General features: G+C 38.4%; 1 protein-coding gene across 1 annotated transcript; it reads right to left on the reverse strand.

The window, feature by feature from the left end:
• Positions 1–8,480: 8,480 nt before the first annotated feature.
• Positions 8,481–9,879, reverse strand: LOC128739523 (thymus-specific serine protease-like). Its single transcript, XM_053835017.1, has 3 exons — positions 9,692–9,879; positions 9,162–9,632; positions 8,481–9,102 (listed from the first exon to the last, which is right to left on the reverse strand). The coding sequence occupies exons 1-3, from the start codon at positions 9,877–9,879 to the stop codon at positions 8,481–8,483; spliced, it is 1,281 nt and encodes a 426-aa protein (XP_053690992.1).
• Positions 9,880–14,669: the final 4,790 nt, after the last annotated feature.

The raw sequence follows: 14,669 nt of genomic DNA on the forward strand, positions 1-14,669 counted from the left end.
TAGTATTGGAACGAAAACAATTGCGTGTATTTCAGTTATTTATTATTGAATTCAAGATCTTTTCTTACACAAATGTAGCATTTTCTTCATACTTTTAAGAAAAAATACGGATAAAATTATTCGTCACGGTTTCGAAGGAATTCTCGAACTTCGCCTGTAATATGGCTCATTAGGCAGCGCACATTTTCTTCGTCCATCGTTTTGGCTATCTTATTCCACCTGGTCTCCATATGATTGATGTCTTTGACAACTTTTCTCTTTGCCTTGAGTCTCCTCTTCATGTTTGCCCAGTATTTCTCAATAGGGAGGAACTGGGGGCAATTGGGTGGGTTAAGGTCTTTCGGAACAAACTGGACCCCTTTCTCTGCATACCGTTCTTGAACGATGTTGCTGTAATGACAGCTTGCCAAATCTAGCCAAAATATCACGGGATGGTGGTGGGATCGAATTAACGGCAAAATTCGCTTTTGGAGACACTCCTTTTGGTACAGTTCCGACGTCATTGTTGTAACGAAAAGTTTCGTTTTTCTGCCACAGCTGCAAATGCCCTGCCTAATCATAAATTTTCGTGCAAATTTGTCGGCAAAAAGAAATTTAAATTTGCTTGGAACATTCCCCCGAGCCGTTGCCTAGTAAACTTTTTGATCTGGCATTTGCCCGAAGTCAGCCTTGACATAGGCTTCATCGTCCATCAGAAGACACCCGATGAACTTGGTTAGCACCCGGTCGTGTAGCTTTCGATTCGAGCACGGATTTTGGTCACACTATTCTGTTTTATGGTTCGGTTTGGCCGTTTGCTAGCTCGATACGACTTGATTCCTTCTCGGTATCGAATTATCCTCACAGTACTGTGGGCAGCACCGAATTTTCTGGCCAAATCACGGTCAGACAGTTTGGGAACTCCTCTTGATGGTCTTCAAAATCTTACCACGCAATTTCCGGTCGACAGTTCCACTTCGATGATTAGCTTGAGGCTTCCGAATCGTCGTCAATGTTTCCTTATACCGTTTAATTACACGTCATACGGTATTTCTTACAAATTTCAGCTGTTTAGCTAGCCTAGATGCAGGCCACAATGGATTTTCCAAATAACTCTGCACAATTTTTTCCCTTCTTTCGGCTTCCATGTTGTTTGTTTACAAAATAAGGTCGTTTTGCGGAGTGTCAAAAATACATAGGTGAAGCTAACAAAAATATCCGACATATGGGCGTCAAGAACTTGCAAATTCGCCCACCAAGAGCGCCACAATATGAGCAAAAGTTTGTTCCAATTCTAAATGATCCTTCCGTACTTTGTTGCTTGTGACTTTCTACTCTCGGAGGCATCTGCGTCAATTTTATCTAAATTGAGAGTAGCTTTAAATATGTGCGCTCGTTTTGTTTTTGGCCTCAGTCGACTCTCTAGTGTGTCCCACTTACATAAACTGTTAATTGGATGTCCTTTCGAAAACTATGGGCGTATGAGATGCTGTTTATTTTTACACAAGCTAATTGATAACAAGGAACCAGGCTATTTACTCAACAAACTTCAGCCTTTCAGGAGTACTCGATGCCGCAAATTCGTTCTACGTCGCCATAACACCTCAAAATACAGTGATACCTTTTTCGTCAGAGGTGTATCCTATTGGAACTGTTTGCCAAATGACTTAACTTTGGAAATATCTCATACCGCATTTAAGAGGAAATGTATTGAGCACTTCAATCAATGAGCTTTATGATTAATGTTAAAAAACGTACAGTAGAATTTTTTTAATAGTTTACGTGACACTCATTCTACCTTTTACACGATGTGACATTACAAGACACTGTCTTAAGTTACGAATAATAAAGACCAATAATAATAATAAAAAGCTCTAATAGTAGTGTTCTTTGCTGTGCATATGCGAACCTTATACCACAGACAAACAAACATAACTCGTGGAAGAAAAATCAACAAAAAATATCGTACCTCACATTTAGCCTGAACTCTAGCGCCACCTATGATCGACATTCCCAAATATCAAATAGCAACAGGAGTATCCCTCGAACTAGCAAGTATTTTTCATGGGGTATTCTCCTTCTTTCGTTAAAAAGCGCCACTTTGGCCAAAGCGGAGACATTCCCAACTAAGCCCAAATTTCAAATGACGGTTTAATCGGTGCGAATGATGGAAAACGAGTGTTATGTCTGTTTGGCTGTGTGCTTATACTATGCCCAGTGTTGCCACATGTACAGATTTATCTCGAAAAGTACAGATTTTTCCGATTTTTTTTGGTACAGATTCTGTACGGTACAGATTACAGATTTTTGTCATAAAGTACAGATAGGTACAGCTTTTTTTGGGTATCAAAAACTCATTTTTTTCTCTCAGTGTTGTTACTTGAAATCAACAGAGGAGCACTTCATGGCATGAACGCAAACATAATAAAACGTGCCTGTGTTTAAGTTTAGCAAGATTAAGTACAAACATCAACAAAGAAATAAGTAATTGGCGATGTATTGTATTCTTAAATGTATTTTTTAAGCTAATAAGCCAGGTTTTGTCATGCAACAATTAAACTTAGTGGCACAGATTTTTGAAAGCAAAAGTACAGATGAAAAAGATTTGTTTGCCTTCCAGTACAGATGAATATGTGGCAACGCTGACTATGCCCAGTCTTGAGTGCTATAGTCTTCGGTATTAGAATGCAGTAAATCAAGACGTGAAGACAAAACACAAGCTTTACATCACTTTTATTACCTTTTCTTACAAGACATCAGTTTTGACCACATTGCAATAGTATATCCATAGAATTGTACAAAGCGGAGGTGCGTGTCTAATGCATGTCTAATTGCCGTCTGTGCGTGGAAAGTAAAGTGATCTCACTGAAAATGCATGGGATGATTTAAGCTTAAAATTATTCGCTGATTTTCATTATTTATCAATTGAAAAACAAAAAGTTCTACTAATTACTCTATGTCTCTTATGAATGTATTGGTATAAAAACCATAGAAGACTGTTCAGAACTGGCGCTCGAGATCTTTCATTAACTTGTGATGCCCCTCTGAAACTAAATTTTTGAATAATATGTTGCGGTTAGACGTGGTCCTGCGTGAAAGTGAGTGGTGAGACATTTTATCTTGCTCATATACCATCCATCGATTTAGATTCTTTAATTTGCACTTTGTTGCAAAACGTGTAGTGAATCGTGTAGCCCTTATACTTTTTCGCAATTCCACAAAATATATTGCTCATTGTATGAAAAATTATACCATAAAATACTTACATTCAAAGAGAATTTAACCCATTATGACCCAGCGTATGATATATCATACCTCGTCTTCAAAACCTGTTTACTGCTGAATTTCAATAGTTAGCATTGTTAATATATCACTACAAGAGAGATAAGACATCAATCTGATGTGTGTGTGATATAATTTGTCAGTTTTTGTCATTTCATCTGTATTTTCAACAGTGCAAAGTTGTGACAAATGGCGGAAAAAAAGTTGAAAAAATGGCGAAAAAATTTTTGTCTCCAAAACGCATGAAAAAGTCTACATTTAGTGACGAAACATTACCTGACATGTAAATTAGTATTTATATGTAAAGTCTATCACAAACTTCGATAAGAAATCTGTAAAAAACTTTGTAATTTGTTTGTTTGAAACTGAGCCTATAAAATATTTAACCTGCGATATTTTGGCCTTGAAAGCATTCCAAATGACGATTTTGCGTTTTCCGACACATTAAAGCCATAATATAATAGATTACAGAGTTTCACTTCATTTGGTCCAAATTTAGGTATACCCGGGTCATAATGGGTTAAGAGCATTTAGGTCCCGTTTTTGAAAATAAGGTTTTGCTCTAATATTTTTTTTGTGCGGCTCGGATTTTGGTGTAGCTGATTTGAGTCAGGTTGCAAAAACAGTTTGCATACCGACTAGCAGTAGCTAAATCACCCTTATTCTTGTTTTTGTTCGAAAGTTAAGACGACTCGTATTCTTGTTTTCGTTCGAATCATTTCGAACGTTCAGACACCCCTTTCTTTAGTTCATTTTAATATAAAAATAGTGCTTACCGACTCATCCGAAACAAACTATTCGTACGAATGCAGGATACGGCCATAAACAAGATAAAGGTGATTATCATACCATTTTATTTAATAACCCCGCAAAGATTTTTACAAAATACGCTAACTCATTTACCCGCTTGTTTACTTTCTCTTCACAAATCACAAATAGCAAAATATCACTCGTTTTCCATTCTTCGTACCAATTAAACCGTCATTTCAAATTTGGGCTTAGTTGGGAATGTCTCCGTGTTTGTCAAAGTGGCGCTTTTTGACGAAAGAAAGGGAATTCCCCATAAAAAATACTTGCTACTTGCTCCTGTTGTTATTTGATATTTCTGAATGTCGATCATAGATGGTGCTAGTGTTCAGGCTAAATGTGAGGTACGATAATTTTTGTAGATTTTTCATCCAAGAATTATATCTGTTTGTCTGTGGTATTACTTTATGTTACACGGTGTAACTTACACCATTAGATCAAGGACTAATGCAAACAGCATTTCTGCCATGAATATCTGTGAGTATCATTGCCCCCGCATTGCTCACTACAACTAGATTGAGAAAAATTTCATTTAACGTTCGTGGCCCTTAAAAGAATCATTGGTTACAAATAATATCAAAGCCAAAACTCGTTCAATGCGAATACGACGTGCCAGTCGGATGTCCTTCCCTTTTGGCATGAATGGCAACAGGCACGCTGGCCATCTGTAGCCGTTTGTCGCTTGCCATGTCCTTGGCGATGTTGGTTACTCAGATTGTAAAATGAAACAGACAGACAGACACTGTTTTACCCCTTGATATAAACATACAACATGACACGTTTTGACAGACAACATGACATGACACGAAAACTTTACAAAGTGGTGTCATACCATATCATTTAATTCTAAATAACTTGGTGTAGGGTCTTTTTCTAATTCCCGTCGTAATAAGTAAAGCCATTCTAATTTTCATCATTTGCTGGATGGATTTAATGAATACTCTAAAAGTTCTTGTGCTGATTTGACTAAAACACACTTACCTTCCGATCCGTGAACTTTGAAATCACTGAAAAGCGACTATTAAAGCATATTATTGATATTACGCAACTGACTTTATTTCTAAAATTAGTCGTACCGTTTTAAAATCCGTCCATCAAAATTTTTCATCGTCCGAACTAAAAATCACAACAATGTTTACGAAGCTAACGCGCATGTATTTGTGTAGGACGGCATGACAAATGTTATTCTACAGAATTTCTGCAGGTCAGGCAAGTTTTCCTGGCTGTAGAATAACGACAATGCCGTGAGTTATTTTCATTTATGAATAACGGAAATTAAAACGATTAGTCGACATTGTCTTCTTCGTCGCACGAAAAAACGTAGGAAATTTGGCTGGTAGGACTTCTTTAATGATAAAAAGCATTTAAATAGATCTCAGCTCACTTTGATTGATTGCGTATGATAGACAACTAACTAAAATATTAGGGAATAACTAGTTTTGCATTGTGTGTCATAAAAATGCTGATATTTTTAATAATTTGTGTTGGATAGGACGGGAATAGGCAATTACGACGATGTAGCAACATACCCTACCTAATTGTCGTCCGTACCTGTGGAGCAAAGCGTTCACATGGGAAATGTATGGAGAAATATGACCTTTAATTTTTACATACATTTTCACTATTTTGCGTATAAAAGAATATTGTAAGAATCTTACTATAAAATTGCTGTATATTTTATTTATCCAACGACCTATTAACAGTTATGTTTCGTTCAGTAGTATAGTAGTTACAAGCATTTGAAACCTTTCGTTCAAACGTTACACTTCTATTTTCGTTTTCACAAAGTGCTACCCAGTATAGTAAACAAAGACGTAGTCTTACCTTAAAATAATCGTAAGTCTCTCAGCAAAATTTAATTACCAAACCAGTCGGTGTGCCCGCCCTAAGAGAAATAGTTCATGCGGTTTACTTTTGGCAAATCATATCGGTCTCGGTTCGGTAGAAATCAACCATTCGTGACCTGTTGGCGAAATTCCAACTTTTTTTTTTCTTAAATTAAACTAACGCAAATTACAGTAAGGAGCAAGGAGGTGTATCTCATTATCGCCAGTGGCTGCATTTGAAGGGCAAAACGGCCCAGCTATGAAGAAATCCAGCAATTGGAAAGTAACGTTATGATACTTACCACAAAATTACTACATCTTTTATGAGTCAATTACTACTTAATTGGCGTTCAAAATCGTTTATTTTTTCGTGACTGAATCGAATTTTGGATGAAAAATACGTATTTATCTCCAGTTGGGTGATATTTCGACGAAGAGTCTAATTGGTTAGCAATCCATTTCCAGGCAGTACTTGATGCGTTGCTGTTTGAATGTAGTGCATGCTGTTTATTCCAGATAAGCTGTTCTTTTTTCATATTTTCAACAGACCAACTTGCTTTTCTTTGGTGTGCTCAACTTTCCGATATTTTTTTTCCTGCAGTTAGATTTGACTGCCGGGAAACCGCTATGTCTTTTGAATTTCTCTTTATTATTTTGCCCCAAATATTACGGTTTTCTTAACGTTCTTCTTTGCGGAGAATCCATTTTACTGCACTTTTACCGTAGGGTAAGGAACGAGTTAAGCAGTGTCACCTATTTTAATCAGTTGAACATAAATGAGCCGAAAATGCACTTTTTTATTCATATTTTCAAAATCTTTTGATAGGATCATCTTCACAAATCACTTAACCATACATTTGATTCACACAAACACAATTTATTGGGCCAAGACACTGTTTCGGTTCTGGAAATAAGAATTTTAAGTTTGAAATTAACTGAAACCTCCTATGGTGAAAACGTGGTTCAATACTTTCAAGAGAAATGTATGTTCATAATTAATTTTTCTTTATTAAAAACAACACAAAAGACAGCTTTTCGAAGATTTTCTTAGTGATTTAATAAAGCAACGATGTGTTTCAATGTTATTTGCTTTGACAACACTGTTCTGAGTCGGATCGTTTGTACTGCTATATGTTTACCTCTTTTGTTCTCCCACCATCCTTATGAACAGCGAGTGAGACGTCAAACTCGCTGTTTCCCATAAGAACACCAGAGAATAAAAGAGACGACGAATACCGTTTGCCGAACGGTGCGGTGACTGTATGCCCCGATAAACAATTTAGACAGATGGCATTTTACGCATCTATGCCGATACGCTATGTCGATTACGCATCAGATGCCGATTAGTAGGTCGCGGATAGGAACGCGAACTTACTGAATAGGGGAAAAAGTTCGAGGGATTTTTTAAGGGGACGTAAAAAAATTCAGATTTCAGGATTGCTTAAAAAAGCACCTTGAGGGTGAAAATAGGTTCGGTCTGTTCAAAATTAGTTCCGCCGCTCCAACTTTTAAAGCGAAAAATCAAACGTTTAGCTCAACAATAGTGTCTTCCAATGGTAACAGCTTGAAGAACTAAAAATAGCAAGAAGATTGGTATGCTGATATCCCCCACTTAGTCAACCCATCGCTTGTAATAAGGTAAAAAAATCAGTGACTCGCTTAGACTGCTTAAAACTAGTTCTTTACCCTACAAAACTTTGTAATCTTAACGTTCGCGAATGTTTTTTTGGACCGGAAAATGTTCAAAGCGAAAACTCTTGAATGTGTATAAACAACGTCGATGGTTGCTAACCAATCGCTCCGCGCACCGCTGCTCTACAAACTGTGATAACTAGATCACCTATTTTAACTTACCTTGGGTGTGGTAATTGTGGTAAACGTTCTTTCTGCAATGCTGAATATAATGTAGGTATGTTATATTTCAAAATATATTTGTGAAATCAAAAATTCATCAATCAAAATCGAGCATGACGACAAATTCCAAAAACAAACTACATTGCTAGGACTTTTAGCTCTTTCAGTCAGCTGTGGATATTTTTTTCCAAGCCTGAAAGAAATATACGCTAGTGGAAAAGAAGTGATCTACAGCTTTTGATTTTGTCGGATAAGCGGATGAAACTTCCCGCAATATTGGCAACGGAAAAAAACTGTAATGACATTTCCGCGACACTGTAAAATTCTCAAGACCCGCATAAAATATTATGACGTCATGTTCGTTTGGCTACACGTTTCGACATCTCATCTGTGTTTACTCTACTATCTATAGGACTAAGTCGTCTAGCAGTCTGAAATTAAACAAATTGAAACTTTTGCAATGTTCAAAATAGTGATATCTACCACGGACGGTCTACCGCCAGGGAGAAATATTTCTTCTTCTAATCCTTCCAATTATTAGTCACGTTTTAAAATAAAATTTAATGACTTCCGTGAGAAAATTTTAAAAGCGTCCATTCCGGTTGATGATAAATTTTATCTTAGAGAATAATGTTTCATTTCTTCGCTAGTTTTCGAAATTGTGCATTCTACACTTTGCAACTTACAATGTATAAGTACCAATTGGCAAATATTTAAACAAACAACGCGGTCTCATATACTCTCATAGGGAGTCATAGGGAACAAATAACTGGCGAGTGTGGTTTTCAAACGTCGCTTGACTTCCTGTAGATCCGCGGGATCATCCGGGGAGAGAGCTGGCAAATCGGACCCACCGAGCTGATTGCGAATCACATCGGCTTGTGCATCGAGCGTAAGATTCCTAGTGATACCAACCATTCTCAACGGATCAGCATCTCCGTTGGTAAAGTGAGTCAAACTGGAACCGGGATTATCTCCACCGAAACGGTTGTTCGCCCGGTCGATACCTCGCTGGATTGTTTCTTCCGTAATCCAATCGCCAAATACTTGGCGGCACATTTCAATATAGAAATCTATAGTCACACGATCACCGAATGGTTGGAACGGTGAATCCGTGGTGGGGAACCAACCGACCTCAGTGCATTCCTGATAGATCATTTGCCGAAGGCCGTACGGGCTAAATTCTGAATTCCAGTCAGTGTCCTGGAGTAATTCAATAACTTCTGCTGGGTCCGATATTGCACAACCCAATTCTTGGGGCCATATTGTGTTGAACCAGTTCCCCAGAGCTTCAACCGCAGTCTCTGCGTCAGATCCAGTAATTTCCCCGCACACTTGAACAAAATCTGCCAAACTGTAAAAGAAAACATATTACTGTAGGTTCAGTGATCAAACACATATTAAAACCCTTACTTTTTGTTGAGCATAGTAAACATTTCAACCGTTCCTATCAAAGTACTGAAAAAGTACTGGACTTGGAAGGTGTTTTCCGGATCTATTTCAGAGCAAATGTTGAACTTCTCGGATATTAAATCGGCTCTTCCTAAGTCGATCAAGTTCTGCATTACATGGAATGCCACAAAGAGCTCATTGTAGCACTCCTGACTGCCATGTTCAATCAACGTTTCTCCCCAGGCCTCCGCAAAGTCTTGGAAATTCAGAACGGCATTCATGGGGACACTGGAAGCCCACGCAGCATTTCCCAGATGTGGATACCGAATTCGAAACCAAGCAGCCAGCGATCCTCCCACTTCTGTGCCGGCCACCAAAACCCTAGCGGTTTCGTCACCAACATGGTCACGTCTTATGTAAGTCACGAATTCAGCCAAATCAGCCAATATCTGATCTGCACTCAGCAGGCGTAGATTTTCGGTGCTCAAATCTCTGAAAATAAACAAAGTTTAGGTTTCTGCAAATTGTTTTCGCAATTAGTGCTGCTATACTCAGTGACCCAATTCTGTCCGTAGAATCGGGATTCGAAGGCAAACAGTGCACCGTTCCATTCCCGTGCCATTTCATAAATCAGCGTTGTCTCGTCGATCAGATTTCGAGAGATAGGAGTAAGCCCTCCTAGAAATATCAGAATCGGACCTCCCGGTTGATAGTTGTCGGATGAAGCATAATAACGCATCGTCCATTGGTCGGTATTTTGTGCATTGAAGTGGTCAACCTCTGTTGAGAAAAAGTGCTCGACAATTGGTCGTGTGCTCGAATCGGAATCGGATTTTGTCGGAGCTGGTTTTGTTGTTCTTCGGAATCGCCCGGTAAACATATGTTCGATGAGCTGTCAGTTGGTTTGAGCGTTCGGTTTACTGCGGGCAACTGCAGCCGACGCTACTGCTGTCACCAGCAGTAGGGTGACCAGCACGATCAATCGCATGGTTGAGTGTCTAGAATTATATGAGTTGAATAAAAACATCATAAGTACTCCAGTAAAACACAACTTGGTTGTAGGAAGTTGCTGCGCTGCGGCCGTCTTACAATTCATGCGGCCTCTCTGCAAAAGCAAACAGTCGATCTCCTGTTTTGCTTTGCGCTTTGAGAATATAAACTGCAAAGTGACTGGAATCATACGGTGACGCATTTTTTCGTTTCTCTTTTAGCGAATTCATAAATTCACCTGGGTTCGTGCTAACTCGAACCCGAAATTTATGAACGATACGGGCAGTTTGACAGATCCTGCGTTTTAACCTGCGCTTCAAACTGAATGCTGTCAGTTTAACCGAAATGCAATCTCGGTTAATTTATGAACGCTTTGACAGCACTTCGATTAAAACTGAGTGCCAATCGACCTGAGGCAGGTTAATTTATGAATTCGCTATTTGTCTCCAAATCGGCTGCTCACAGTAATAGTTTGTCACCTGGACGTCGGTCCGACGCAAGCAAAATGTTCGTTTATATTGGTCGGAGTCCGACCGACTTCTTCCATGCACATGTAGTGGTTGTTTTTGTAGTATTGAATCATACGATAGTGCGGTTGCTTTTCGTTAGCGTGGTGACTGCCAGTAAGGCTTATACAAATTTGAAAAAATCAGAGGGGTTGTGTACAAGACACGACCGCATATATAGGTGACGCAGGACTACGTAAGTCTCTTTGTAGTGATAGTAACATGTATTCATACTTGTAATCATTCGATTCTTCATGTATACATGCTATATGCAACATATATACATGCTACATGCGTTGTATGTAACATTTATCAAAGTAATAACATTGCATACGTTGAATTCTCAAAAGATTGTGCATTTGAAAACAATTTAACAAAATCAAGAACACAAACTATTGCTTTCCTGCTACCTTACTGAAATTAAAGATTGTTTTTATTACCCATCGTTGAAGAGATTTTACCAATTCAATCTTATTTTATCAACAGTACATCTTTTCACTATACTTCTAATGAAACGGCAAGCATGCGTATTCATACAGAGTCCTAATATAACCGAACACTACAGCTGTAGCACATTTTTCCAACACAGATATCAAATTCGCCGAGGTTTAATCGTGTCGCAGTAAATATTTTGCGATCTGTTGGGACAACGAACTTGTGTCGTTTTTTCTGGCACACTTCCCTAACACAGACATCAAATTGGACTAGGTTTAATCGCGTTCGTAAGAAATCTGTTGGCACGAGGAGGCTTTGTCACTCTTTCTGGCGTACTTCCCAAGCAAGGACATTAAAATGGTCTAGGTTTAACCGCGGTGTTAAGAAATCTTGTTGAAATGAGGAAACATGGTCACTTGTTTTGGCTTACTTCCCAAGCACAGATATCAAATTTGTATAGGTTTAGATCAATGCAAAGAATCTTCCAACCAATCACGAAGCGAGAATTCTGGTAAAACATAGGTTCATTATTTTCAATTTTTCAATAGTTCAACATCAAGAATTGATACTTTTCTTCATTTTGGTCAATTCTTAGAAGATTTTCCGATCGATTGGTGTAAGAATATTGAAAATCTATTGGAAAACCGTTGAGCTATTAGCGCTCAAAACCTTTCATTTTTCGTGACGCTCGCATTTTTCGATTTTTTGGAATGACACCCTATCTCAAAACTTGCCGTAAGACGTAGTCCTACGTCAAAAAGTTTATGTCACCCCCCCTTCAAAAATTTTCCAAATTTGAAGGGGCAAAAAAATAAAGTGAAATATTATTATGTTGCATTCTTTAGTGATAAGCAGATTTTTTACAGTTCAACGAGTTTACATCTCTAAATTATCCAATATGTACAAAGTTGAAGTAATTATCCGGTGAGTTTCGTTCAACTTTCCTTCATCAACTTAGCTTTCTGTCTGATTCCTGCTACAGGTTATAGGCGACTATTGTGCTTAACCTTTAAGTCCTGACGCCGAAAATTGGGATGTTTGAAATCAGACTTTTGGCTCCATTTACTTTAAATTTTATTTCATTTCAATTCAACTTGTTTTAAAAGAACCGAATTAAATTGAGGCATCAATAAACTAAAAAATATATTAGTGAAATTTGGTACCGCTTTTGACGGAGATATTCCGAATTGCAGTGGGATTATTTTTTACTGTCTTAGGTAGAAGATAGATTGAAATAGAAATACAACAAACTAGGCTCTCCGGAATATCAGCTTTCAGTGCTTTCGGGGCTCCAATTTGTCGTTTTATTCCGTAGTGTTCAAGAACTTACCCTAATCATCAAACATCCCAACATCCAAAATGTCAGGGACGTAAAACTTGCAATTTTACCTTACAAATACAATATTTTACCATGCATTGGATGCATGCAGGAAGAACGTCACTGAATTGTTCGAAACTTTTCTGACTATTGTCATATTGTGATTATCATTGTGCTCAATGGTGGCCCGACCACAACATCAAATGAAGTCATGTTAAGTTATATTGCTTTTTTAGTGACCTTTTTCTTCTTCTACTTTAAAAATGGAACTTTAGTATGGATTATGGAAGTGTGCAAAACTGGAATTAAATTGGAATAACATTTTCATTGCTAGGCAGTCGAAACGGTTTATCTCTCCAAACATTTCAATGATTCGTAAAATCCTGAAGCTTTCGAAAAAAGATCTAATCATTTATACTGGTCTTTCAACAGGACATTGTCCGATACGCTATTATCCGAAGCTTAAAAAAAGAATCGGGACACCTGTTATGCCGATGTCCGGGAATTTTTAATTAAAGATCAAGGTTCTTCGACCGAGGGCTATTAGAATAGAACCCATGATATTTGGAGAACAAATTCCACCGCAGTAGTGACCTTCATCCGAAGTGCATCACCGGCCTGGACAAATGCTATTAGTCAAGCAATGACAATTGCTTCTGACAGTGTTGCGTTTGCATCTTTAATATACAAAGATAAACACGTTCTTGTTGAGAACCAGTAGGAATGGCCTGATATTCATATGACTAAGAGGTTGATCAAGAAACAAGCGGTTTCAAACGTGAATAGTGTCAGAGATATTTTTGTTAAAAAATGTCGGCAGCACAGCACATGAAAAAAAGCAAAGCCATGCGTATAAACGTCCTTCAGAACTTTACCTTTCTTTATCGACAGACTTCGCAGCACAGCGTATGCGTTCCAAGTAAAAAAGTTGTAGTGAACTACTAAATTGCCACTTTTACAAGATGATTAGATTCCGATACTATTTCATGGTTGCCAAGTTCTGAACTAGTAAGTGACACAGATTTGTATTATTCTTAAATACAAGGTAACTAACCGAGTAACACGCAAGTTTAAAGCAAAATTCAAATGATGGTCAAGTTACACGCGTGTGGCTCTTTAAGGTGATGCTGTGGCACTCCAGTTTGAACTAAAATTTAAGTACTGTACAACATTTATGTATTAAATTTGCAATAATATGGAAAAATAAATACTGGTTTCTTCTCCTTTGTTTAGTTATTAAAGGTTTCATGTTATTATTTTTTTCCTGTGACCCCCCCCCCCCCCCCCCTGATTAATATGTCGAGACCAGGACATTAACTTTTTTCCAAATTTGTATAAGCCTAATTTGACTGTTTTGGAGTTATTCGCTGCTCCAAACGGTAAAGTTTAGAACGCATTCGTTTTACTGCGTTTAATCGGCGTTTGACTGAGCAAACTGCCAGTTGTGTTATGTATAGCGTTCGTATTCCACTACTAAACGGACGGTGTGAACTTGAATGCGCGTTGGTGTGACTGCGGTACAGAAAAAAGGATCGGTCGAAGCCCTGGTCACGTAGACTGCCACGAGAATTGTCCTTCCGCATTCGATTTGGTAATACACGCTTGAATTATAGTTTGCCTGTATTTACTGTATTGTTGACTGTATTTACTTATTTATAAAAATAGCGCGAAGGTAAGAATAAGATTACAAATCTATTTATATAAGAGGCTTATGTCTGTACCGAAAACCACGTCTCTGACATGGCGTCATAAAAGGTTAAGCGGTAACTAAAAACAGGTCCCTGACAGGACGTCATGCTTTCGTAGCAATGGGTTGTATTCTCAGTCACCTCACTGGTCGACTGCTGGACTTAGTGATGTCCGATTTTTTCAGTTAATCGATTAGTTAATAATCGATTACTTTTTAGGCGACCAATAATCGACATCGATTAATCGGCGCTGCATAATCGATTAATCGAAATAATCGATTGGTTATAACCTTTACATCCTGCAACGGGGCGGGATGGGCTTTGGGGCAGGGAGCAGTGACAACCTTCACTTAAGCGCCAGGCAAGGATTAACTTGCCGTGAAGGAGCGTGTTTAGCGATACAATCCTGGTCCGGCTAGAATACCTCAGAGCAGGTCCATCGAACGCTCAACTATAAACTTACGAACGAAATGCCGACGAACCTAACATCGGTTGAATCCGTTCGGCCGACTCAACAGGGGGACAAGAGCAACCATCGGCTACTGCAGTGTCCCCTAGGCGTCCTACACTAACCTACCGGGGGCTAACTCGC

Source organism: Sabethes cyaneus, chromosome 3 (genome assembly GCF_943734655.1).
Source record: "Sabethes cyaneus chromosome 3, idSabCyanKW18_F2, whole genome shotgun sequence".
In the NCBI taxonomy this organism is placed as follows: Eukaryota; Metazoa; Arthropoda; class Insecta; order Diptera; family Culicidae; genus Sabethes; species Sabethes cyaneus.

Coding starts and splice junctions, on each gene's coding strand:
- LOC128739523 (XM_053835017.1), bottom strand. CDS start 9,879: ATGCGTTATTATGCTTCATCCGACAACTATCAACCGGGAGGTCCGATT. Junction 9,633..9,691: donor GGACAGAATTGGGTCACTGA/GTATAGCAGCAC, acceptor GTTTATTTTCAG/AGATTTGAGCACCGAAAATC. Junction 9,103..9,161: donor TTTACTATGCTCAACAAAAA/GTAAGGGTTTTA, acceptor TTTCTTTTACAG/TTTGGCAGATTTTGTTCAAG.